Here is a 26888-nt window from a genome sequence, read left to right as displayed (position 1 = left end):
CGTTTTTGTTTATTTAGGTGAAACACGAGGAGAGTTTCTCACTGCAATTTTATTGATATATAAGAACAAAGTCCCATAGGTACAAAGCATATTTACAAGGGATGAGAGCTTAGAAATAGAAAAAAGCTAACTATCTATTTAGCCACTCTTTGAATTGTTGGTGCAGCTATTTTTTCATTCGAATCGCAAAACAACCGCAGTTCATGCTTATATCTGATCCTCCATCCTTCAACAGTTGCCTGCTGGTTGCTAAATTTCTTATTGTTGCGGATGATCCAGACACTCCATGCTGTAAGAATAATAATCTTCAAATGTTCTGCAGAAGAGTATGTATTCAGCTTTCTCGTAGTGGAAGTTTTACCGCTCAACCTGAGAAGATTTTTTCTCATTAATCGTGTCACGTATGCATTTGACCGTGCTATTTCCGGTTTAATTTGTTATTTGAAGCTAACCTCAAATTTCACTACAGGATCGAGATTGGAGAGTTTTATATGAGCATCGTGTTGCCCTCTATTTCCAACATATATTGATGTGTAATAGCCGGTTGTTTATTTCTTATTATGAACCAAAAAGAAGGTGTTCGCCATGCTCAACATCAACGTCGTCCTATTAGCGTAAGAGCATCTCCAACAGACGCGCTAAAAGCCCCGCGCGGCAAAAAAACCGCCGGTTTGCCGTGCGCGGGCGCTGCTCCAGCGGAGGCGGGAAAAAGGCGCGCGCGCTAAAAAATTTGCCGACCGCGCGCTTTCGGGCTATCCCGCGCGGGAAACTTGCCGCGTGCGCTGCCGCGCGCGTTATAAACATGCCACGCGCGAACGCGGCCAACTGCCATTTCGTCCACGCGTCCGTCTCCCTCCTCGCCTCTCTCCCTCCCGCGCCGCTCCACCTCCGGCCGCTCCGCCTCCAACCGCGCCGCCTCCGCGAGATGCCTCCGCGCCGCCGCCCCTCCTCCGGCTACCACGGTGTCCGGGCGCGGCCGAGCGGCCGGTTCGACGCGGAAATCCGCTCCGGCGAGGAGCGGATCCGCCTCGGCACGTTCGACACCGCGCACGAGGCGGTGCGGGCGTACGACGCCGTCGCGTGGCGGCTCGGCCGCTCCCGGCGGACGATGAACTTCCACGACGTCTTCACGCGGGAGCAAGCCGAGATGCTGGCGCCGCCGCTGCTGATGATCACGCGCGAACAGCAGCGCCGCCATCGGGAGCTGGAGCAGCGCCTCCTCATCGCCGAGCGCGACGAGGCGCTGCGCCTCGAATGGGCACGCCGCTTCCCCGAGGACGTCGCCACCACGGAGGCCTTCTACGCGCAGAAGGAGGAGGAGAAGGCGGCGATGAAGGCGGCGAAGAAGGCGAGCCGCGAGAAGCGTCGCGCCGAGTCCGCGGCGAGGAAGAAGGCGAGGGCCGAGGCGGCGGCGAGGAGGAGGGAGGAAAAGAGGAACGGCGCAGGGCCGTCGACCATCGTCCTCTCCTCCTCCTCCTCCGACTTCCAGTGGACGTCGACGTCGACGCCGGTGTCGGACACGACACTGAGCAGCTCCGACTTCGACTGGGAGTCCGACGACGGCGAGGAGTAGTTTATTTTAGTATTTTTGTTTAAATGTCGCATTGTATCGCGCACTTTTAAAATATATTCGTATTTTCGATCATATTTGCATAGTTTGTTTGATGAATTTTCAAAAAAAACGATCGGATTAGCAGTTTGTGACGCGCGCGTGCTGCAAAATACAGCCTCTGCCGGAGGTGCGTTTTTTGCACACCAACGCGCGCTGCAAAATAGAGCCTCTGCCGGGGGCAAATTCGCTATGCCGCGCGCCAGCGGTATACAGCGCGCCCAATCGCCGGTATAGCGCGCCGCGATTTAGCGCGTCTGTTGGAGATGCTCTAATACATGCTCGGGCATCGTCTTCCGTAATGACCGATGAAGGACTGTTGCATCAACGTCGCCATATATTTAGGATCGCAATATATTTAATTTCCCCACTTTGTCTCGCTCTCAATTTCTTCATCGCGGAGTTGTTTATTGCAACAGACAGCGCAGGCTTTCCTAAATTCTGAAGAAGAAAAGTCCCACCAGAATCGTTTTCAAACCAACCATGAACATTTCTGGCCAAGTAAGTGGCGTCAACTAGGAAATGCACGCACGAATGTAGACGGAAGACGAATGCAGACAGATAATTCACAGTCGGATAGGATCACTCGACCGGATTACATCTGCACTGCCCGATTGCGCGCGATCTCTTACCATTTCATTTTCGGGGAAAGCTAGCTAGCAAGGATCATAATTTTGGGGAATCAATCTCTGCCGGTTTACATGCATGCAAATTCGAGGATCTCTTAATATATTGCAGGCTAACTGTCTTTGTGCATCCAACCCGTCTATCTGTCAAATCAGATCTGCCCCAAGTGCCGCCGTCTGACCCTACAAGCTGCCCCCGAACAAGCTCATCAGACCAAACTTTTAAAAAATTCAACGACGCAAATCATTCACCCTAGACCCGTTCATCGCCAGGACAGAGGCTTTTAATCAGGCAGTAATCAGATATTCGATCCCTTAAACAATGGGATCCGGTATATTTATAGGAGAAAACAATGAGATTCGTCGTATATTTGGTTACAAAGATATAAAATGGAGAACATGGTGGGCTGATCGAAGAAGTGTAGCGCAGAACGTGCAGCCACATATCCACGATCCATCCATATATACGACTACACACATAGCTAGTGCTCAGCCAGTCAAGCGATTCATCGTCCTCAACAGTCACGGCCAGAAGAAGAGTAGTTCCGTTCATCAAGCAGCAAACTGAGGAGCATTGAACATGAGGAAGGTGTGCCCCAACCTAGACCGGGAGGACGGCCTCGACACCGTGCTCGAGGTGCCGCTCCCCGAGCTCCACCAGGAGGCGTCGTCCACGGTCCGCAGCCGGCGCCGGCGCCGCACGGTCAAGTCGTGGGTGCGGTCGCACGTCGATCACCAGCACCGGCGTGATGGTACGGCGCTAGCTTCGCGGGCCGACGTGCAGGCCATGCTCGGCGTGATGGGCGCGCCGCTGGTTCCCCAGCCCGTGCATGCCAGGAAGGGCATGGCCGGACGTGACATCAAGGAGGAGCCCCTTGTAAGTTGGATTGGTTCATTTTTAGCACCGATCGAGACAAGGACATGTCTTGGTTTCGGTTTTTGTTTTCATTTACATGGCTAATAATGAAGATCGTTCCGTCTGCAGGAGGTGTCCAAGGCGAGGTACATCGTGGAGCAGTACGTGGCGGCGGCCGGGGGTGAGGCGGCGCTGAGCGCAGCGACGAGCATGTACGCGATGGGGAAGGTGCGGATGAGCACATCCAAGGGCAGTGCAGCCAAGAGAGGAATGGGCGTCGGCAGCGGCGGCGCCGGCGAGGTGTCCGGAGGGTTTGTGGTGTGGCAGAAGAAGCCCGAGCTGTGGTGCGTCGAGATGGTGGTGGCCGGCGGCACCAAAATGAGCGCCGGCAGCGACGGCAAGGTCGCCTGGCGCCAGACGCCGTGGCAGCAGGCCCACGCCTCCCGAGGCCCCCCGCGACCAATCCGCAGATGCGTACAGGTACTGATCTAATTAGTCCTGTCCATCTTTGATTTTTCTTGATCTTGTTTCCATCATGTAAATTTCAACCAAATCTGTAAATATTTGACAATTAGGCAGCACATATTACGGAACACGGCTGGCCAAACGTGCGCCCATGTGCATATGGCGCATTTTGATTTCTTTGAGTAGTATATTAATCAAGTGTGGTAACGTGCTGCAGGGTTTGGACCCAAAGTCGACGGCGGACCTCTTCTCCAGCGCCGCGTGGGTCGGCGAGGAAACCGTGGACAGCGAGGACTGCTTCGTGCTGCGCGTCGACGCCGAGGTCTCCGCTCTGGACGCCCGGAGCACCGCCGACGTGGAGGTGATCCGGCACGCCCTGTGGGGCTACTTCAGCCAGCGCACCGGGCTGCTCGTCCGCCTCGAGGACACCCACCTGCTGCGCATGTCCACACCCTCGACCCATGCCGAAGACGGCGAGGACATGTACTGGGAGACCACCATGGAGTCCTCCATCCGCGACTACCGCCCCGTCGATGGCATCAACATCGCGCACGCCGGCCGCACCGTCGTCACCGTGTCCCGGTTCGCGAGCGCCGCCGGGACCGTGGACGACGCCGACGCGCGCAGGAGGAGGCCCTGCACGTGCATGGAGGAGACGTGGAGCATCGAGGAGGTGGACTTCAACATCGCCGGCCTCTCCAACGAGTGCTTCCTGCCTCCCAGGGACCTGCTTGTTAGCAGCAGCTCCAAAGAGCAGCAGCGGCAGAAGAAGCTGGGCCACGGGGCCACAAAGGGTGGTGCTCGGGACGCCGTCGTCAAGGCCGTCGACGACAGCAGCGACGGTGCTGGCTGCGGCATCCGCGCGTCCGTCGCCAAGAAGGCGCTCGTTCCGGTCGTGACTGGACTAGGTTGGTTCGGTCCGGTCAAGGTTGCCGCCGTCGACAGCTTGGACGCCGCCGAGGAGTCGAAGGACTCCACGTGCACATCGACGACATGAGATGGGGCCGTTTGTGTATATCTACAATACGGTACTCGTATAATAATAGGCTAGTAGCTAGATCAGGAGGTGCGCTTTGCCGCGCCCGTCGGCGAATTTGATTTCTACATTTTTGTTTTGCTTGTCTCTTCGAACATGCAAACAGCTTCGAGCAAAGATCAATTGTTGTGAAAACAAGAGAGCGTCTTCATTCTTGGCAAATGGGTTCGTCAAAAATTGACAAATTCCGCATGAGTTTTTTCAGACGCGGAGCATTGTGGGGTGGCCTTGTGTAACTTATTATGCCTCCACCACATGAAGAGTGCGTATGCCTGATTTTCATCTTCGATTTTGCTCTTCAGAGATCGCGCATACTTCTATTTTTTGCTCCTTCCGACCTATACTCCCTCTCCACCTCTCGCCACTTCCTACCGCGCGCATGGCTCCTACAAGAGCTAGCTACCCAAGAACAGCGCCCCTTCTTCCCACCGCAAAACTACCGAAACCTCCACGATCAGTCGACCGGGAGCTGGAGCTGGCGTCGTACGTGGTCCGTGACTCGCAATGGACGCGACGATCGGCGATCCGCTGCTGTTGGCGTCCGTTGAGCGGGCGTTCGAGAAGCAGCCGCTGCCCGACTTCTGGGAGCAGGCAACGCCGCGGGCGATGATCGTCGCGGTGGTGCTCTCCGTCGTCTTCGGCTTCGTGACCCTGCAGATCCAGATGTCCACCGGCGTCGTGCCGGGACTCAACATGCCCATCAGCGTCCTCAGCTTCATCTTCCTCAAGTGGTTCGTAAGCCTGCTCCGGTCCTGCGGCCTCCCAGGGTCGGAGCCCTTCACGCGACAGGAGAACTTATTGGTGCTCACCACCGTCACTACAGTCGGCAACTTAGCCCTAACCGGTAAGCGTGCATGCACTCCATGGCAACACTTTTTAACTCACCAAATACCCATTACTATCGGTCTAAGGGTCTTTTTAAGGATATGATTACGTGTGCAAAGCAGAGTATTGCAAACAAGGGAATTTATTAAACATGAGTGCTTGATTCGCAGTAATAGGAAAACACATGAATTCTAAAAAAGCATAAACAAACCAAGGTTAAAGTATATTCAGGTGATATTAAATTAGTATCATGCAAGTTATGACCTTTACCTTAGAAATGTAAAAAAAATAGATATGAGTAGATTATTGTAAAATTCCTTTGTTTTTTCTATGGAACCTAAATCAATGGAAAAATATATCCATTCATTTGAATCAAATTTATGAATAGTCCACTAACACTGTTCAAAAAATCGGCCGATTAATCGCTACTTGATGGTCATCGATTAGCCGGCAAAGTCATTTATCACCAGATTAATCGGCTGATTTGGCTATTATTCGTTAATCGCCAGCGACCGAGTTGACACCGATAAGCGATTTCCTCAACATTGTCCACTGAAATAAAAGAAATTCCTATGTCTTCCCTCTAGGATATTTCTATATACTCCGTCCGCTCCTAGATATAAGGTGTAATCTTTTTTGAGAAAAGTCTCCAAAATATGAGGTATATTATGTTGGGCAACTTATGTGGATATTTTTTAAGGATTTGATTGGGTTTCCTTATCTTTTGAAAATTTCTCTACTTTCTCATATCAATTTTTCAGGATAAAATCTTGCGTAATTTTTCCTCCACGTGCATTTTTTAAATTTTGTGCCAAAAATTATACACCTTATATCTAGAAATGGAAGGAGTAGTAATAAAAGCCATATGCATCGCTTGATGCATAGGCTGGGCATATCCCCTTTTCGAAGAAAAAAGGAACGGAGGGAGTACTAAAAAGGCTCTAAGGTTGTTTCGAAGGAAAACTCCCGCATCCACAAATATTTTTTGATGAAAAGGCAGACTTTTCAGTTTTTCATTTAATTAGAAGGAGAGCACAAGATGTATAAAGGACAAAACTGAAAAAAAAAAAAAGCCAAAGAAAATCTAGGGGAATATCAGATGTGAAAAACTGAAAAAGGGAGGAGCTAGTATGGCTCCGTGGGTCTATGCATCAGATCAACATCACTTGATCGACCGATCCTGCCTCTCTCCAAAGCTTCGCTTCGTCGACAACACACGCGTGGATCCTGCTCAAAGAAGCTGCTATGTTTTGAAAGATGCGAGCGTTGCCCTCCTTCAAGACTATCGACCAAGTTAGTTGTACCAGGGCAGCCAAGCCCTTCCGCTTGGCAGGGGCTGAGCAAGCTGAGTGGAAACGAGCCACTCTTGCAGCTTTGACCATATCATGTCTAGGTGCAAGCTGAGCCGAGCTGAGAACCCTCTCCCAGATCCTCTTGGTGACCGAGCAAGTGGCCAGGAGGTGCAGTACTGAGGCAAAGCACGCAAGCAACATTGTGCGGCCACCCCTTCTGCATCAGACGATGGACAGTGTGGCATTTACCCGGAACGGCAAGCCAAGCGAAGACGTGACATTTGAAAGGCGCAACACTGTTCCACATGATCTCCTTGAAGCAGTACCGAGTAGAACCTTCAAATTGCATCACATAGCTGAAGTTGCGGAGTACTCTGCCATCGGCCGTCCATCTCCAATAGATACTATCAGCCATTTCAGGCTTTAGTTGCACAGCAGTCAGCCGATCAAACAATGCGATGAATTGATTCAGATCTTCAGGAGTTGAGTGCCCTTGAAGTTGCGAATCCACTTGTCGTTATGCATGACCAACCGGAGATGTTCCTCTTTTTTTAGATCGAAGGCTCGAAAAGCCGAACTTTAAATTAATAAAACCTTTTACGACTGAGTTTACAAATGTTGGAAAACAACTTACACACAACGAATACAACAATCACATCAAAATAGAAAAGGATGAAAATCCGCTTGATCCTCGAAGCTCTTGTCCTGCCCTATAGCTCGACAGAAGAAGAAACAATGTTGATGAAGAAGGAAGTCGCCCGCTCACCCTGAGTACGGATGGACAACGACAAACATGATGCCAAGGGGAAGCACTCAAGCAGTACCACCTCACCACGTAGCTACACTAAAATATCGCCGCCGCCCGCAAAACTTGGGCTCCCAAGACCAAAACTGTCACAATAGGACATCAACAAAGATGCGGAGAAAGAGATGCGCAGAGCCACCAGGCTTGACCAGGGCTTGAACACTGAGAATTAGCTGCAGCCGGAGAGGGGATCACTTCCCCCTCACCGAGGCTCGAGGGCGACGAGCCACCGGCGAGCGAACACCTCCAGGAGAGCAAAGCACATCTCTTGCCGAAACACAACACCGAGACAGATAAACCGCTACAAGCTACCTACCAGCTGCTGAAACTCAACCACCAACCCGGTATCTCTATGCGGCGCCTCCATGGAGGGGACGACGCCAGATCTCCATTGCCGCCCAAGCTGAAGCTTTGTGTTTTCACCTGAGACAAGTAGGTCAGGAGAAGGGGGAGTATACCTCAACGGCGCCTTGAAGCGCCGCAATGTCATCGACGTCGTGGAGGCCGTCGTCAGCCAAGGGTCACCCCTGGTCCAGAGCCCCGCCTATGGCCTCACCTACCAATCATCAGAGTGAATCCAGGGTCAGGAGGTGGTTGAGAAGGACATGGAGGTGTAGCATCTTCAGATCTAGCGATGGAGGTCCGTCCAAGCGACCTCCACACCGCGCGCCCCGTCCGCCTCCACCATGTTGCCCACGCAACTGAGGCCGCTAGGTCGACACCGCCCTCTCCGTTCGAGGCCGTCACCTCAGATCCTGAGCTCCCCAATACGGGGATGGAGCAGCGATGGCATGGCCTCCATCTTCTTCGGTGGTCGCGCAGGCTTTCCCATCGGCTGATTTTGGCCGCAGCGAGGCCAGAGGAAGGGGGAAGGGTGGGCGGGGTTAGGGTTTTCGCCCTCGAGTCGCCTCCGTGAGGAGACGACGCGAGGGAAGCGTATTAGGTGGAGATGTTCCCCTTGGTGCATCACTTAACCAGGTTGGGTGCAAGGGAGGCGAGGCTCGTTCCTCCCAACCAAGGATCATGCCAAAAATTGATCTTGAGGCCAACTCCGGGATTGAACCCGAGAGATGTGTTGAACAAAGCACACACATGAGGCTTGTTCTTTCAGTTCAAGATTGTGGGAGTGGTGTGGTTCTCGAGAACTTCTTCTGGTTGGGGAGGGGGGCTCTGAATCTTCATGGAGCTTTACCGGTAGTTATTTCTTCTTCGTTTTCGGGTGGATGTGGTCTTCTTGACCCGTCCGGCGACTTCCCGTCTGTAACCAGCAACGTTAGGCCGACTCAGGGAGGAGTAACAGAGGCGGCGCGCCATCAACAGGTCTGCAGGCTAAAGATGAAACACATCTCAAAATTTTCATTATAATTTTCGTTTTTATTGAGATGTTTTGTACTGTTCAATATTTCTCTTAAAATAATACCAGGTTCTATTAGGAAAAAAACTACCACAGCCACCGCAACCTAAGGACATTGTTGTAGAGTGTTTTACAAACAGAGAAGTCATTTCCCTTGGTGCACGCAAACATGAGAGTGAAGAAAATTTAACAACCGAACATCGAATGGGATCAGAAGCCAAATAAAAGAAAACAAATTGCCTTTCAAAAAGGGTAAAATGAAATCTTCTAATCTGCGTCATTTCCACTTACACAAAACCCTAGAAATCCTCCAACTCCTCTCGCAAGGATTCCCATCTCTCGTGGCCCCCAGTCCCTCAGTTTCGCCGCCCAAATCCGGAATTTCCGTGATCTTCTCCTATCTGTCCGAGCGGTCCGACGCCGACGACTACACCATCTTCATGGGGTTCCACAAGAATGAGAACGAGGACCTCACCAAGTGTGGCTTCTCCGAGGACATCTGGTAACACCCACTTCATTCCACCCATAATTTTCGTACGTCGTTACGAATGTCTTAGTTAGATTTTGTGCGCCTTGAACTGATGCTATGCTGATGGAAGAATTCATGGGACAAGGAACTTTCTCAAGTTTGTATAGTAGGTTTTCCAGATGTATGAGGAGTGTGTGCACGATTAACTGCTAGAGAAAGCTGAGTTTGTTGTTAGTTCACGAAAAGTTTGTTTATGGTTAGCATATGTTTCCTTATTGATATATCAGTTCCTTACTCTATTTTTTGTTTCGATATTGTTTTCAGAATCGATTCATAGCTTGATTGAGCAGTAGTTTTTGATCGGCAATTGTAATTCTTCATAATGAATCGGAACATCCAAATATCTAATTGGAAACTATCCCTGCTCACAACCAAATAATTCGGCATATTGAGCATCCACGTCTTGGGCTTCCCTGAAACAAATTCAATCTAATGAAAATTAATTTTGAGTCCCCAAAGTTGCTTGAATGTTGTTTTTCTACCTTTTCGAGGTCGCGAGCCTTAAAAATAATCGTCTCATCGGCATATTAAAGGATACATAAACCACCATCCGGCAACTAGATGTCAAACTACCCCCTCAATTTGAATATCTACTTTCGCATGATCAATCATGACGGCCAACATATCAGTCACTATGTTGAATAGTATGGGTAATAATGGGTCTCCTTGCATTAATCACTTTTCTGTTTCCAAATAATGGCAAACGTCATCATCGACTTTAACGGGCACACTACCTCCAATGATCAAATTATGGATCCGACATGCAACACTTCTGTAGATCATTTCATATGGAAAGTTTGTTCAAGAAAATACAATATGACCTTGTCATAAGCATTTTCAAAGTCAGTATTGAGTATCATCCCGGTAAATATTTTCCACTATATTTCATGGACCATATCATGAAGGATCACCACACCATCTAGTGCAATGTAGAAGGTAGCATAATGACTAGGTCGGCCGTATAATGTTTTGAAAGGGAAAAGACAAAAGGGATAGATTTATCCTATTTTGGTCTACCTACCATTCAGTTTCTCTTATCAATTAGCACAACCTTTTATTTTTTATCTAGCGTAGTTTTCACCTTCAAAACAAGGCATCAACTCTTTTTTATGACCCCGCTATGGTCCGCATTTCCTTGGCACGCTCAATGTCGCCGGTCTTGCATTCTACTTGACTTGAATCTCTTACGGTCGATGTTTACTAATCATAGTGTTCAATTATGACATGAAGTTGGGTATCAATAGGTGTTCTTGGTTGAAATGAATTTCATTTATTTCTCTAGATGAGGTGGTTACAGAGGATCAGCGGTGTGTAGCTCTACTCCAAGTCGACTAACTAAGTAAGAAAAACAATGTGCACATTTGTTCGCAATCCACGACCAAATTAGGATTGCAATGGTTGGAGGAGGGTTGATTTTTTCCCATATTTTTTTAGGAAATACATAATATTTCATTTTAAATTTCACATTGACAAATATATCTTTTGTTTTCATTTATAGGTGGCTTTGCTTTGTACATCATAGCAATGACCTCCACCGTGGCAAAAGCACTTGGTGAAACAAATCCAGACCCAAGAGACATTGTTGACAACTTTCCAGCAGGACAATGGATGTTATTCCTTCTCCTCATTGGTCTAATGTCAGTATTAACTAGTGTGCCATTGAACCAGGTAATACTTGTGTCATGTTCTTGTTGAATGATTGTGTCCCAATCTTAATTTGTGCATTTTACATGCATTATTTTGCATTTTATGTACATTATTTGTGCTATGCACTAGGGAGTGTGCCAGTTTTCGCAGTTGGAATCCATACTTTAATAGAAAAGATGGTGTACTACATATTATAACCCTATTGTGCAGTAATTTATATATAACTAGATTATTAGTCATCTGAAGTTTGTAACAATAATTTAGAAAACTTAGATTGATTCTGAAATGAGAAGTCATGTTTCCATGTAAAATTTATGCCATGGTTATTTGATACACCCGATTATTAAGTCCCTTTTCTCCATTCGATCCACAAATTTCGAGTCTCTCGACTAATCGATGACTAGTCCATGATTCGAAACTCCGAGGTTGACTCAGTTTCTTGACTTGACTCATTGGATGATTTGGGCAACTAATTCAACTAGAGTCACCACTAACCTCACCTAGTCCAGCTTTTTTAGTTGAGCGACAAAAGAATTACCCCATCTGTCAGTTTTTTCCTATTTTTATTAGAGTAATTCTATAGTGCCTGCCCAGTTTTGGAAAACCTAGATCTAGCTACCCAATTTCCGTCATGGAATCCAAAAATAATCCGGATTCCCACCGACTCAGACCTCTCTCTTGACAGGTGCCGCTTCCACGAGCATGGCGGCTGGCACCTGTTCCTTCTGGCTCTTGGTCTTCTCCTCTACCGGTTGTTGTGTGCATTTTACTGCATTATTTTGCATTTTACGTACACATTATTTGTGCTATACACTAGGGAGCGTGCCAGAATCCATACTTTGATAGAAAAGATTGTACTACTTATTATACTTATTATAACCCTATTGTGCAGTAATTTGTATATAACTAGATTATAGTCATCTGAAGTTTGTAACAATGATTTAGAAAACTTAGATTGATTCTGAAATAAGAAGTCATGTTTCCATGTGAAATTTATGCCATGGTTATTTGATACACCCGATTATGAACTCCTTTTCCTCCATTCGATCCATGGATTTCTAGTCTCTCGACTAATCGATGACTAGCCCATGAGTCGCAACTCCGAGGTCAACTCAGTTTCTTGACTTGACTCATTGGATGAGTTGGGCAACTCATTCAACTAGAGTCACAACTAACCTCAACTAGTCCGGTTTTTTGAGTTGAGCGACAAAAGAATTACCCCATCTGTCATTTTTGTCCTATTTTTACTAGAGTAATTCTATATCACCTACCCAGTATTAGAAAACCTAGATCTAGCTGCCCAGTTTTCCGTCATGGAACCCAAAAATAATCCTGACTCCTGCGGACCCAGTCCTCTCTCTTGACAGGTGTCGTTGCCACGAGCCTAGCGGCTGGCACCTATTCCTTCTAGCTCTTGGTCTTCACCACCGGTTGTTGGTGCTCCGAGGATCCTCCCCTGTTGTTGTGGATGATGGTCCTCTCCTTCCTACATCCGCAACTGCAAGTCTGCTCCTCCATCGGTGGTTGTTGTTGTTGTTGCTAGCATGCTCCTCTACCGTCTGCTTCTGCTTCCAGGATCCTCCCCCAACTATCCTTCATCGGCTGATGTTGATATGCCTTGATCTTGCTGGTGTCATCCTCCACTCCCATGGCCACATAAAATGTAGCACTTCACTTCTTGTAACACCTCTCCCTACTCCGATGGACATACTCACATCCACCTATCCTATGCAGCATCTTGTTCTAGCTCTCCGCCAACCTACATATCTCCATTGCTAAAACTTCACTCGTCCAATGCCTCTTAGATACCATACCATACATATATCTAAGTTTGGAAGGATTTGGTGAACATGAATGATGTCTACACAGATCGCGTGTAGCTAGTTTTCAAAAGAAAGAGTATCAAATCCACAATGGAGCTGATTGGTAATGGTTTTATTGATTTTTGTTATCTTCACTAAAATGTACTTTAGAGATATTCTTAATTCTAGGCAAGGTAAACGAGAGTGATTGAGAGGTAACAATGTAATAGTAAATAAAGATGTAAAGAGAAAAGATATGGTGCTAATGCTATGAAGTTCTTGAAACTCAATGGGCGTGAAGCGTTCCTTGGGGAGTTGCAGATTTACCACCAGCATTGTTACTAAGTTGATAGGGATTTAATATGTTCTTGTTGCATGTGTGATGTGAGGAGAGGTTCGAATAAGGGTGCTCCTTGAAGCACTACTCCACACCCCTCATAACTCCTACCTTTCCCCTCGCAAGTCGGGCATATTAAGGGTCTCCCCATTGCTATGATCATATGATCTTGTACCTCGTACCCCTGGTTGAGACATGGTTGAAACCGGCGGCAGATTCTGTCCCTAATGGCAAATATTGCATGGTGCACAACATAGAACATCATTGAAGACCAACCACCACTTTCACATGTTACAATTAAACAACATAAATATTTATTTAAATCATAGAGGTGTTAGGGGCCTCCATCTCCCTAAGAACAAATGGAACTACTCACTCATGGGGGCAAATAACATCATCATAAATATCAATGAAGTATGATGAATCAAATGAATATAAATGCAAACCAATCTAAGATTTAATATTAAAACAAGATGGATGATGATGAAGATGATGATGGTGATGATGGTGATGATGAAGATGATGCCCAAGCCTCCAAGTTCTGAGCAACGGCATGGTGGATCCCCTTCGTTGAGTTCCCCCTCCATATCCCGTCGGAAGATGAGGTTGTCTGGTTTTCTGGTATCTCTACATCTCTGATTTGAGATGCGTCTTCAGAGGGTTGAAATATTTGACGATATGAAGCCGCCGCCATGGGGTACGGTTGCGCGGTACGGGCTGGTGTGACCGTAAAATTGGTAGTTAAGTCTTATGTTTCCTCTACTTCGCGAATTTCTTCCTTGATTTAGCTTCTGGGTGCTTGGCAAATGCGAGGAAGGCATTTTAATGCCTTCAATCATCATTGTTACACCCAGATATGATCTATTTTATTGAATTGTCAATCCTCCGACTTAAATGTGGGATCCTAGTGAAATAAGGAAACTAGGTGCGCACTAGCGTGCTAAATAACAAAAACTCCCTACTACCACAACATTTAGGTGTCGTTTTTTGCACTCATTAATGCACATGAATGGGAGCACAAAACCTAACCCTTCATGGTTAACATCATACTCTTCATTAGAAATCAAGGTGGAGGATAGTGAGATGAGAACTATGTCATGAGATGGTTTGAATATAAACTACACATCAACAAAATTGACAATAAATATTAAAACAAAATTTTGTTTTCCAATGAAATATATATATTTCACATATATATATCCACTAATGATTGTTCTTCACACTGTAGGTGATGATTCTTGACTACAGATTACTATTCCCAACAGGAACAGCTCAAGCTCACCTTATTAACAGTTTTCACACCCCTCATGGAGCTATTATGGCAAAGTATGACGTGTCATTTTTTCTCTTGCTGCAAATTGGTTTGTTAAAAATTGCATTCTTTGTTTTTGGATTCACAAATCTAATATTTATGTTCAATCCAGGATTCAAGTCGCAACCATATTCAAATTTTTTTTTGGTAGTTTTTCTTGGACTGCATTCTCATGGCTATATGCATCAGGAAAAGATTGTGGATTTTCAAGCTTTCCGTTATTTGGATTACAGTTATATAAGAAGAGGTATGGAATATGTTTTCTCATAAACATCAAAAGATTTGTTAGACATTATCATGCCATTCCCCCATGGATCAATAGGACTACAGTTATATAAGAAAAGGTGCGTAATATGACAATTGACATTTCACAACATATATATACTATGTAAAACGTATTTTCACTGCATGATTGCTAATATTATGCAAAATTAACATGGGACTTTTTCTTTTCTGCATATTCTGCATTTGTTTACACATGTTCCAACATGTTACACATCTATGCTTTTTTAGGAGGCAATGACAAGTTTGTACATGAATTATGAATGGGTATAACCATTTAATTATACGACAATATTCCTTACTGAAAGCGGTGATCCCGTACTGACATATAGTTATGTGCTTGTAGGTTTTTCTTTGATTTTTCTGCAACATTTATTGGCGTGGGAATGATTTGCCCACTTATGGTGAACATTACATTTCTTGTTGGTGGTATCGTATCTTGGGGATTGTTGTTCCCTTTTCTCGAAACAAAAAGTGGGCAATGGTATCATACTCCTAGTCCATCAAGTTTGGCAGGGATTAATGGATACAAGGTATGTAAAATGTAACAAGAAAAGTACTTATTGGTTGCAAATTCATCTAATTAAAAATCTAGGGAATGAACATTTAATACTAGGATTTCTGGCATGACTGGTTTTCGTTCGTGTGATTAGCCTAGTGTATATGTTCTTGTCATATTAGTATGGCCCACTGCATTTAGTAGCTAGCTCCTAGTTACACGCATGACAAGAATGATTAGTAAGCACATGCGGTAAAAATCGAAAATAATAATAATACAGTCTTAGCAACATGATTGTACACTCTTACCTAGTACTCGATTATCAGATGAGTACATCAACATGATAGGGTGTAACTCAGTATCGTAAGTACATTTGTATCATTGTGCTAACTAACATTGACGATTGTAGTGACTCCACATGTGAGTTTGACCAAGTGATATGGTACACCTATGTAGTTACATCACGACTATACAATTTTCTAAACAACGTAGCAAATGATAATTATCCGAAGTTGTATCAACTTGTACATAGTATGATAAGTACATTACTATTATGGTGTAACTAATACTAAGGACTATGGAACTACAATACCTAATAACTTTGCGCCAAACAATATTGTAAATAGACCATCACCATGGTAACTATATCATTGTTATCACCATAATAAGGTACGTACATCACAATCATGGTGGTAATGTATACATCATAAATGGTGATATAACAATTCTAGCCAAGTGGTACGGTGAATGTGATATAACAACTCTAACCAAGTGGCACGGTGAATGCATCACTACTAGTGTATTAACTTTCCTTGTAGAATGCAAAAATAGCCAGAGGTGCCCATGCCGTAGTCTGCTTCTCCAGGTTTTCGAGTCGTGACTCAAAACTGAGTCGCCAACCCTATGACCTAGTGATTTCTCGACGAAAGTCTTTGTATGTCACCATAATTCGTTGTTTAGTCGTGAGTCACCGTGATTTTGAGAAAATGACTCAGTGACTATATTGCGACTAAACAATGACTCAAAATCCATGGTGCTCCTAGAACTTGATACATACAGTACATGTACATAGGCGTTGAGGACTCCATGGTTTATGCATATATAACAAAACTAAAGGCATTACTCTCTTAAATTAACTGGACTGAAATACTGTAATTTGTTTTACCAATACGGTGATTTCACAAGTTATTGAGTGGTAACTTTTAACACAAAAAAAAAATAGTCCAATCTACTAGAGGAGATCTAGATGCAAATCACACATTAAAGGAAACTTGAAAGTGTAGGAGTACCGTGAATTCCGCTTTTAAACAAGTTACCATGTTCAGATTCACAACATTGAAATACATGTATACACATGTTGTGAGCATATACACACACGTGGAACATATCTAGAGACATCTAGATATGGCACATGGTCAAGCACCAACATACATAAGCCCCTATGGAAACTGAAATTACATACATGTCTCGAGGATATTCTGTGTTGGACAAAGTTTTTGCCGGTTGCTTAAGGCCTTGTTTACTTCTAGGGTATTTATGGGGATAGGAGGGGATTATTTTGTATCCCGGAAAATTCTCACTAGTCCGTTTACTTCTCTGGTTTTGAACGACATAATCCCGAGATATCCCCTCCCATCCCCTAGCTCCCATCCCCACATTTTTTTGCCTAAATCAAAAACTCTCCATTATACTAGTGTATTTTTTGGGAAGAGTATTTGAGGGGATTGGGTGAACACCAAATCCCCTCTCATCCCCATACCCATTGGGAAGAAAAATACGAGAGAAGTAAACAAGGCCTAAGATATTTGCCAGAGGAAGAAGAGATGGAGCACCATCTGACCTAGATCCAGCTTAACTTCATCACATGAACTCATTTTTTAACCAAGTTGAACTTTGTGGCATGTCGGCAAGGGACCACCTGATGTGTCACTGTACACCGCATATGTCGTGACATTGTCCCAAACTGATTGGTGAAGGAATGATGGAACCACTTTTAGTTGTATTTCTCAGAAACACTAAGCTGTCTGCTCACTGGCATGGTGGGTGCTGCTAAATGCACAAGTTCTAAGCAATTGCCCTTCCAGAAACACCGCCACGACCGCGGTTGAAGAAGACCACTAGTGCCTGCCACCATGCATCATGTACAAGTCTAGCGTTCTCCACAATAGTTTGAAGCGGGTGTCGCGTTGGGAGTCCAATCAGGAAGAAAAATATATACCTCATGCTTGCCCCGCCGCCTCAACCAGAAAACCTACTGCATAGATCCATCCCCAATCAAGGAGGAGGCCACTTCATCGGTGGATGATCTTGTGCACTCTTATTCGCTTCCGCGGACACCATTGTTATAGCCAAATTGTCTGTCAAAACGCCTAAACTAGGCTAGGACACGGATATAGAAACCTCTGAAAGGTTCAACGACTCCCTTCCCGCCGATGACTAGGAGGCCATCAGGATAGGGGAGCCGTTGGAGAACGTCGCTAGAAAGTTGGTTGTAGGGCGGGGGGATTGTTCTTTCTCTCTTCTCCAGGAAGAAAGGCGAGAAAGCAAAGTAGTCAAAGTGTAAATTTGGGTAATGGCTTAAGAGTTAAAATATTTTGAATTTTTTGTTTCACAAGTATGCAATTGACTTTTCATTGTTTTATTTGGTTGCGCGTGCAACACCCTAGATGCACCTTCCTGTCACTCTATGTTTGTAGTGTCCATCCACTATTATAATGATATGTCGTAAGTTTTAGACGACGTTGCACTATAGCCCCGTTCTAGAATTCATTATTTCTAAGGGCATGTGCACTTGTTGAGAAGCCTTTTCTTAGTTATTCATATCATCAACATATCATAAAAGACACGTTCTACAATGACCTCGTTGTGTTATCTATAGAAATTAATACTTGCATGAATATTGTGTATTAATAGCAACTAGAAAATAATATGACTAAGATATTTACTGCAATTGAGAAATAAACTTAGCTTGGGTGACAAGAGACCATCTCTTAACTAAGATAAGACAATAGCTTTTTCATTCGACTCTCAAAAAAAAAAACTTTTTCATTCTCTCTCTCTCCCATCTAAGAAAAAATTTCTTGTGTCCTCTTTAGGCTGATGTTCCCCAGTTGTATGTTCCCTAAGTCTGTTTGTGAGTTTGTCAATCCAAGGTATCATTGCTAACATGCGATAAAATATTGACTATAAAAATAACTCATGGTTGATCAATCATAAATAAAGGAATTAGATGTAAATGTTGGGCTGCCTTCACGAAGGTGAAGAAATTTGGGTGGACACCTACCTCACAGTGTGAGGCAGGTTTGCCCTTACTGTGTCGTATCTTGGGCTACAGACTCATACTAGCACGCCTCAACATGGTTTGTAATCTTGAGAAGTCTCAGATACTTATCATTTTCTTCCTTTTTTTCAGTTGAACTTGTGCCCGACAGTTGAAGCAAGAGGATTTTTCAATCTAGCAATCAGTTAGTTATTAAAACCTAATGGGATAATGTGAGAAATGTTCATTCGACTTTTAGCACCAGGGACGATGGCAGAAATGTTGTTTAGAGCGCATTATGGTTCCTCATATCCAAAGCCATGCTTCCTATAAGAAAAAGGAGGCCAAAATCGGTGATGGGTCACTACATACAAAAAAAAGCTTTGCATGTAGATGCGAGGGTGGTGTTTTGGCTCCCGCAAGCAATGCTCTTAGAAGACAGTAAATTCATTAAAACATATATCTTAAAATTTCAAAACAATCTGATTTTTTATGGTGTACGTATTTGTGTATTTCACATGTCTGCAAACTTTCATGAAGAAAAGACATATGTTGTGTCCTGAAACGACAAAAAAAAATGTGACGCAAAAAATTCTATTGATGGAGCATCAAATTTGTTTTCGTCGAAGGTCGCAAAAATTTGTTTTTTTCCTTTAAACTTTGTGTGAACATAGGACATGTCACATGAACATGTAGATGTGATAATTTTTCAGATTCTTTATTTCAAAAGCCTTTTTTGGAAGTAGGAGCATATGCTCGTGGGCACCGTTTTAAATTTCTGTGTAGATGCATTATTTCTAGATAGTGGAGGCTAACTTTTGGATCTACATGACCTTATAGGATCCTCTCAAAGTGCCCCTTCTATGCGTCTCTGTGCAGCACATGTTACTATGGTCAAACAGACATTACTAGGATTTATTTACATTCTACAAAAAAATTCTATTATGACTTTAGTTCCTCTTTGTTTCGCATGATTCTCAAAACACAAGAATAGCAAATACTAAAGATGGAGTCCCACGGGTTTTTATCATATAGTGTTTGGGATCACACGAAAAGGCAAAGGAACTATAACAAGGGGTTGAATGGATGGAATTTATGCTCAATAATAGAGTCCAGTGCAATCCTTGGAAAATAATTTATGGATTCCAATTATACAAATCAAATGACAAACATGAAAAATCAAATGATATAAATCTCCCAAAATCATTTGAAATTTCTTTGTATTAGCTTTTGTGGACTGAGATAGAATATTTTTTGTATCACATCTCCTTGTCCGTGTTAAATTTTCGAAATACTGGGGATGAGTTCATATGGTGATTAAATTGAGGTGGGACGTACAAAGCAGCAGATGTATATATGATCTCCTTTTTCAAGCCATTTTTTCATGGACAACCCAACGTTATTTGTTAAAGTGATATTATGAATTCCTAGATGAATGTTTTACTCCCTCCGATCCATGAAAAGTGTCGTGATTTTAGTTCAAATTCACTTAAATTTGAACTAAGCTCACGACGCTTATTAAGATCGGAGGAGTAGCTTTCTTTTTATTCAAGTGTGTTCTGATACATTTTATTAGCTTCCCCATAAGGTAGAATACTCTCTCCGGAGTTTCTTTTCCAATATAACTACAGTTGGACGTCCAACATCCGATCAAGATTAGACGTCCGCGTAAAAATTCCGCTCAATCGTGAATCACAATTCATATGCTCAAACATATTAAACTTACAAATGTACTAGAGAAACATTGCCTTTGAAACTGTTCGTTGAAATGTTTTTTCTTTGTTCTATTGACAGGTCTTTATTTCAGTTGCACTGATTCTGACTGATGGCATTTACAACTTCATTACACTTCTTATTGCTGCCTTCCTCGACTTCAGGCAGAAACAACAAGAAACAGATACAGTGGTGGGTAACTACTTGAGAAAACACCCCAGTCTGAACTACGATGACCGTAGAAGGATTGAGGTATTCCTGGAGAACAAAATCCCTGCTTCCCTGCCAGTGGCTGCGTACGGTGTGTGCGCAATAATCTGTGGGGTAGTTATCCCACAAATATTTCACCAGGTAAATTTCCTTCACGTCATTGCGATGTACATCATCGTCCCGGTGGTTGCCCTCACCAACACCTACGCAACTGGGCTCACGGACTGGAACATCGCCTATACATACGCCAAGTTCACAATCTTCGTCGTCGCAGCATGGGTTGCCAAGCCAGGCGCGATTATTGTTGCCCTTGTATCCTGCGGGCTAGTGGTGTCAGCGCTTCACATCTCTTCGCAGATGACGCAGGACGTGAAGACAGGTTACATGACACTGACCTCGCAACGGGCTCTGATCATGATGCAGACCTTCGGCGTAATCGTCGGCTCCGTTCTTACACCGTGTATCTTCCGTGCCTTCCAAAGAAGCGCCAAGGCGAATGTCCCCATCGGAGCAGCGGACTCAGAATACCCGTGCCCCTATGCAATGCTCTACCGTGCCATGGCGGTGATCGGCACGGGAGGTGTCAAGGAACTCCCTGACCATTGCCTCACCTTCTGCTACGCTGCTGCTGGCTTCGCCATCGCGGTGAACACGCTCTCGGTCGTGTCTCAGAGGAAAGGCTGGAAGATACAGGTGTACATTCCCAGTGTCACAGTCTTAGCGTTGCCCTTCTTCATCGGGTCAGCCGTCGCTATCGATATGTGCATAGGCAGCGCGGTGATTTTCCTGTGGATGAAGATGAACAGCCAGAGCGCCGCCATACTGTCATCAGCAGTTGCAGCCGGCTTGATCTGTGGGGAAGGGCTATTCGCGTTGCCATCAGCGTTGTTCACCCTTTTCAGTGTGGAGGCACCAATGTGCATGAAGTTCATTCATAGTGGAAAGCAGGTTGACTTGGCAGATTCCTTCATAAGAAACATGTCAACACCGGCAAAGCCATGATGGATGTATCCAGAGGTAAAAACTAACCGAATTTCCCTTCTGAGCTAGTAGGTCTCAAAGGATGGAAATAAGTACTCTGCAGCTATGAACAAACCCACAAGGCTACAGTGATTAGCATTACAGATTCAATCATCATTTAATCCAAATCAGAGTTTATGGGTGCAATACTACAACCATTAGAGGCACTGTTTGAGCATTGAGGCTTCGAATGGTTTTTTTTAGATGGCTTCGAATGGTTGGCATTGCAGAGATTGTACTACAGCAGTTAGATGCAGCATTTTATGTAGTTTTGACCTAGAATTGTTTAATGTACTTCTCTGCATTTGTTATAACTGTATATGATACGTTTTAGTTCCATAATGTCAAAACATTGTAGTACCATAGGCGGAAATTTCTAGATATCGTTTTTATGCAATATAGATGGCATGCTTGACATGCATATGATTGTCTGTTGAATGGCGAAAGTAGTTTCGTAGTAGTTTAGTCTTATTATGTGCAGAAGGATGGAAATATCTTCTGTCACAAAGGATGGAAATAACTACTCTGAGGCTATGAACAAATCCATCAGGCTACGGTTACAATTTCAAGCATGTTTCAATCCAAACCAGAGGTTATGGATGCAAATACTGCAGCTGTTACAGGCGTTGTGGTGGCTTTGAATGGTTGGTATTACAGATATTATGCTACAATAGTAGACACAAAGCATTTCTCTAGTTTTATCTAACGGTGTGTATGCACTCCCCTGATGCACATTAATGCATCCATCCTTATTTTTTCTTCTGATTGTACGTGAGATAACATTTTAGTTGCACCCACTACAGAGTGAGATAAACCTTAACAGTCTCCTTAGTTTAATACTCTGTCAAAACAAAGTAGTACCGTAGGCACAAATTTCTCAACTATTGTTATGCAATAGATTTCATAATCAAACAAATTTCCAACTCTGTACCATGTAATTCGGAAGATTGTATACTATTTGTCGAATAGGTGAAAACATCTGACACATAATATTTGGGTCCTCAGAAGTCTGTACTAACTAATCAATAACATTTACTATGCTGCAGTCTCAGACAAAATTACCATACTGTCGTGTGGTTTTAATTCTGAATTTTGGGACACAATTTAACTTCGTTTCCCTTCTGCTATGGTAGATAAGTAAATGAAAAGGAAAAGCCCAGTTCAGAGAAAGAGAGGTTAATACAAGGTCGTCCAAATCAAGAAAAGTGAAACTGGGTTAGCATGGTCCAAAGAAATTCAAGTAATATGATCCATCATGCGCTCTTGCTAAATGCTTTACAAGTAGCACTATCTTCAAGGCATAAATCAGTACAATCACGTTTCTGTCTTCCCAACAGGGGTACAGACCTGACTGATGTTTGGTAGTTACATGCAGCGCTTGCAACAACAGCTATCCCCCAGTTAAACTGAAGCAAAATGCTTCTCTAAAATATGGACATGAATGCAATGTGACATGGTTCTTCTGAGACAACTTCTGCAACCTAGATCAAAATCTGGGAGATGATTGCTTTAGCCTTCAGAAGAAGATTGTGGATACCCCCATAGCGAAGCACCCAAATGCTACCCAAGGACTCAATCGTTCACCTGATGAAGCAACACAAGAAAGGTTCAATTTCGGACACTTAAGACAACAGGGTGCATTAATATCAAATAGTGTGTTCTTCAGAAAAATCATATGTGCACATCGTTTGTTTCATGGCATAAGCTTGACACACCACCTATATGTGTAAATAGTAAGTACGAATCGGCAATTATTGTTCATGACCAAGAACAACCAAATTTAAGCATTAATGATACTTTGGTTTTCTATGGTAAACGAACTATCCGCATCTATACAAACGAAAAATCAAATGAGCTATGAACATTCATAGACAAAAACAATCTGCTTCTATGCAAAATGCTTTCGGACCTGAGTTTCCACTAATATAAAGCAAGGTACAGTCAATAAATTGTAGTTGATTGACACTGGTTAAGCCTATTAATTAAGCCGGTCCTTGCAAATATTACAAACGTCTATATTCCAAGCAAAACTAAATTTAAATAAGAAGTTAAGGTTCATAGACAATGTCATACACTAAGCCCATCAGCACAAGCCAAAGCAGGACTAAACGGCACCAACTCTGCCTTAAGGATTTGTAATTTGCTCTATCCCAAGTTATCTCCTTATTTGTTTGGAAAGGACCATTACATCGATTCCCTATAATAATATGCCAGGGGCAGCTGTTATAAAGCATGGAAATTATCGTTGTTTGATTATCCAAGAAATAAACAACTGACAATGGAGGCTTTCCACCACAATCCTATCTCTCCCTTGGGCGCCACGGCCCCAAGTCCATGCACCAGCCCCAGACCTCCTACCACCCATAGCTATCCTCGGAACTTACCACCTAACGGGAAGAATCACCATAAACTTATATGAAGCCTGCTAACTGCTACAACCAGGCACTACCTCTAGCAATGATCTGGGACAGGTGAAACCTTATACAGACTGAAGATCAGCATTTACATGTCTTCAGGGGTTATAACTAAGCATGAGTCGATTTCAATTTTTTTTCCATTCATGGAGAATTTCAAAAGGAGCTGATGATACAAAATAAAAATGGCTTACCACTTGCTTAAATCTACAATCCCCCTTTACAGTTGAAGGTCATAAGTTCCTAAGTTGATTCTCTATCAGCAATTTATGTAGTTTTAGCATTGAATGCATAAGTTGAACTAAGAGACTTTGAGTGAAGGAAAAAAATGCTGCAGATCAAGTACACTGCATGTCCACTGGTCAATTCAACTTTCAAGTGTCACTAATAAATATGTGGTGTGTTTTCAGTTTTCTGTACCAACAGGAATTAGCGCATGAACAAGGTTCAGGAAAGCGGGAAAAAGCGTCGCTTATGCGCGCTAAAGCGCAATGCGGAGGCCTTCCGCATCGATTGCATAAGCGCTTAAGCGGAAAAAGCGGAGAAAAGAGGGGGAAAAAAGCGCCGCTTATGCGCGCTAAATGGAAGGCCACCGCACCAATTACGCTTAACGCTTTCTTGAACCTTGCGCATGAATCAACCAGATAGTGACGAAAATGAAATCAATATGTAATGCAACAACAGCTTACATGGGATCTGAAATTTTCAGTTAAGTTTCTGATACTAAAAGCAATTTCTCCTTTGGGTATTGTCAACAAAATCTGAGAAGTTCGGGGAAAATTGAAAAAATCTAGTTTGCAGTGTTTTTTTCTAAAAAAAGCAAGATAAGTGAAATCAAGGAAAATATGAGAACTCGTCTACAAAGCAAATGCAGTAAACATTCCAACAAAAAACAACTATGATTTTTTTTTTGAAATAGTTCAACATTTGCTATTTCAGCATGTCAGGTTTGTTGAGTATGAAAAGAAACTAACATAATGAATCAAACCCAAAGAGTCTATTTACATTTTGACCAATATAAATAAGTCGAAATGAATCCCCAACAATAGGAACTACAACACAATTGAGATAGTGAAGCTTTCTGTCAATTGTTTTCATTTATTTAGTGCCCTAACAAGATAAACAGGAAGCAATGAATTTAAGAAGATTATCTCTAAACAATAAAGTCCATAGAAAGAATACAGTATGAACCACTAGAGCAGTCTAGCCTGAACTTAACCTATTAGCGCCTTGATCATCAATCAACTTTGCAATACAGCTTGACAGATGAAACTAGGTGCATAAGCTGAGAAAAAATAGTGCTCCAAATCAAGAGAAACTAGGAAACATGCAGCAGATTTATCAACAATTGGAAATGAGCTAGCATAGGACTGGAAGTGGAAGCTCAGAAAGAAGCATACCTATTCTGGCGGCTTTCCAGAAGAAACCTCGGAAACTGTCAAGAGAAAAAATTCAAGTAAGAAAATGAAGAATATCTGAGATAAAATAATGTCTGCAGTCTGCCCTTCCAGTCATATGTGGGTTCATGGCCTTCCAATTTAACAAATTTTAAGAACCAATTGCATGAAGAACAGTTGGGCACGAGTGGTCCATACAAAAAATAAAGATGACCTAACTTTGATCCAGAGGATTTTGTGGAGATCTGTTATCCTTAGGAATTTACCTATAAGGGCTGTTTATTTGTAGTATTGTTGTCCATACGAATTTGTTGTAAGGATAACATTGTAATCCTTCTATGCACTATATTTGTGTAAGAAAAAACTTCCCTTCACTCATCATGGAAAGATACCAATTTTCTTCCTACGGTGTGACCAGACATGATTTTAAGGCCTACAGGATCATGTAGGCATACCATTCCAGTACTAGATTTTTTTTTATGTGTTTCTTACATCCTACGAGTGAAAGAGGTTCCTTATTGAGTTAGCAAATAAAGCTTAATCCTATATAAAAACAGGGGTATCCATGTCTAGACAAAAACAGACGAGATTTACGATTTTACCACTCGAGCTTCGTCTGTATCAGAAATTCGTAGGTTCCAATTGACTCTGAATCAGCAAAAGATTGGGCATCCAACAGTTCATTGAAAATGCCCCAAATTAAACTCCATAAAGTTGCACATCCGCCAGCGCTTACAACCCCGAATTAAAATGTCCTACACTAGGCCTGACAATTGACACAGCCCCACCGAGAATCCATGTTAAACGTAAACCACAAGATAAGCTGCAGTTCTACAAAACTAATCTTGGCAGTTCAATTTATTTTCATTTGCGAAGAAAGGAAACACAAACTGCGCAGATCAGAGCGCGCACAAGGAAAAACCTCAGATTACTATTCAAATTGGGAATCTTTAGAAAAATATACCCGGTGCGGTCGTTGAGGATGGCAGGGAACTGCATCTTGACGTAGGTGCAGGTGCAGATCACGAGCAGCACCACGATGAGGAAGGAGTTGAAGTTGAACAGCGCCGACTGGAATCACGCCAACGAAGAGGAATTAGGTTTCCAGATCCGTCGAGTTAAAGCGAAGCGAGGGGGAAGGAGGTGATCTGGAGACGAGGTTGGGGAGGGATCGATCTCTTACCATGGCGCTGGCCTCCTACCGTCGCCGCCCCCGCGGTGGTCTTGTGGTTTCTTCTCCTGGATGAACCGCGAGACGGGGACGGACAGTGAAGCTGTGAAGGCGATTCGGTAAATCTTGGATCTACAGGCTCGCGGCAGGTGAGTACACAAGCTATCCGGCTATGACTTGCATAGCGGCCGCTTGCCAGAAAAGCCACCTAGCGGTGGAAGCAGTTATACATCCGGGCTTCAAAACGTCGTCACATTTATCCATACTAGCAAACAGGGGCGCGGCGGCACGCCGCCCTAGTGATTAAAACAATGTTTAAGTTATTTAGGATTATATTTTATCGGATGTGCAAATAGTGGAGTTACACGACGTAGAGTGTAGCTAATTTATAGAACACGGATCGGTTAGAGATAATCTAAAAAATAAAG

At 43.8% G+C, this 26888-nt stretch overlaps 3 protein-coding genes across 3 annotated transcripts; 2 read left to right on the top strand and 1 right to left on the bottom strand.

Annotated features, from left to right (window-relative positions):
* The first annotated feature begins 2561 nt into the window (after positions 1–2561).
* On the top strand, positions 2562–4754 carry LOC127297147 (uncharacterized). The gene is made up of 3 exons (XM_051327432.2): positions 2562–3112; positions 3221–3571; positions 3774–4754. The coding sequence occupies exons 1-3, from the start codon at positions 2816–2818 to the stop codon at positions 4551–4553; spliced, it is 1428 nt and encodes a 475-aa protein (XP_051183392.1). The 5' UTR covers positions 2562–2815; the 3' UTR covers positions 4554–4754.
* Positions 4755–4998: 244 nt separating this feature from the next.
* Positions 4999–21909, top strand: LOC127297141 (probable metal-nicotianamine transporter YSL3). Its single transcript, XM_051327420.2, has 6 exons — positions 4999–5436; positions 10896–11065; positions 14412–14509; positions 14608–14742; positions 15124–15310; positions 20330–21909. The coding sequence occupies exons 1-6, from the start codon at positions 5097–5099 to the stop codon at positions 21458–21460; spliced, it is 2061 nt and encodes a 686-aa protein (XP_051183380.1). The 5' UTR covers positions 4999–5096; the 3' UTR covers positions 21461–21909.
* Positions 21910–22674: 765 nt separating this feature from the next.
* LOC127297133 (uncharacterized) lies at positions 22675–26665 on the bottom strand. The gene is made up of 4 exons (XM_051327414.2): positions 26473–26665; positions 26254–26360; positions 25293–25327; positions 22675–23062 (listed from the first exon to the last, which is right to left on the bottom strand). Exons 1-4 carry the CDS (start codon positions 26473–26475, stop codon positions 22995–22997), a joined length of 213 nt encoding a protein of 70 aa, XP_051183374.1. The 5' UTR covers positions 26476–26665; the 3' UTR covers positions 22675–22994.
* Positions 26666–26888: the final 223 nt, after the last annotated feature.

This window comes from Lolium perenne, chromosome 1 (genome assembly GCF_019359855.2).
Source record: "Lolium perenne isolate Kyuss_39 chromosome 1, Kyuss_2.0, whole genome shotgun sequence".
NCBI lineage: Eukaryota > Viridiplantae > Streptophyta > Magnoliopsida > Poales > Poaceae > Lolium > Lolium perenne.
Note: the sequence above shows the minus strand (reverse complement) of the source record. Positions and strands in the feature narration are given on the sequence as shown.

Coding starts and splice junctions, on each gene's coding strand:
- LOC127297147 (XM_051327432.2), top strand. CDS start 2,816: ATGAGGAAGGTGTGCCCCAACCTAGACCGGGAGGACGGCCTCGACACC. Junction 3,113..3,220: donor ACATCAAGGAGGAGCCCCTT/GTAAGTTGGATT, acceptor TTCCGTCTGCAG/GAGGTGTCCAAGGCGAGGTA. Junction 3,572..3,773: donor CAATCCGCAGATGCGTACAG/GTACTGATCTAA, acceptor AACGTGCTGCAG/GGTTTGGACCCAAAGTCGAC.
- LOC127297141 (XM_051327420.2), top strand. CDS start 5,097: ATGGACGCGACGATCGGCGATCCGCTGCTGTTGGCGTCCGTTGAGCGG. Junction 11,066..14,411: donor CTAGTGTGCCATTGAACCAG/GTAATACTTGTG, acceptor TTCACACTGTAG/GTGATGATTCTTGACTACAG. Junction 15,311..20,329: donor CAGGGATTAATGGATACAAG/GTATGTAAAATG, acceptor TTCTATTGACAG/GTCTTTATTTCAGTTGCACT.
- LOC127297133 (XM_051327414.2), bottom strand. Junction 25,328..26,253: donor ATCCTCAACGACCGCACCGG/GTATATTTTTCT, acceptor TTCTCTTGACAG/TTTCCGAGGTTTCTTCTGGA. Junction 23,063..25,292: donor CTGGAAAGCCGCCAGAATAG/GTATGCTTCTTT, acceptor TTGCTTCATCAG/GTGAACGATTGAGTCCTTGG.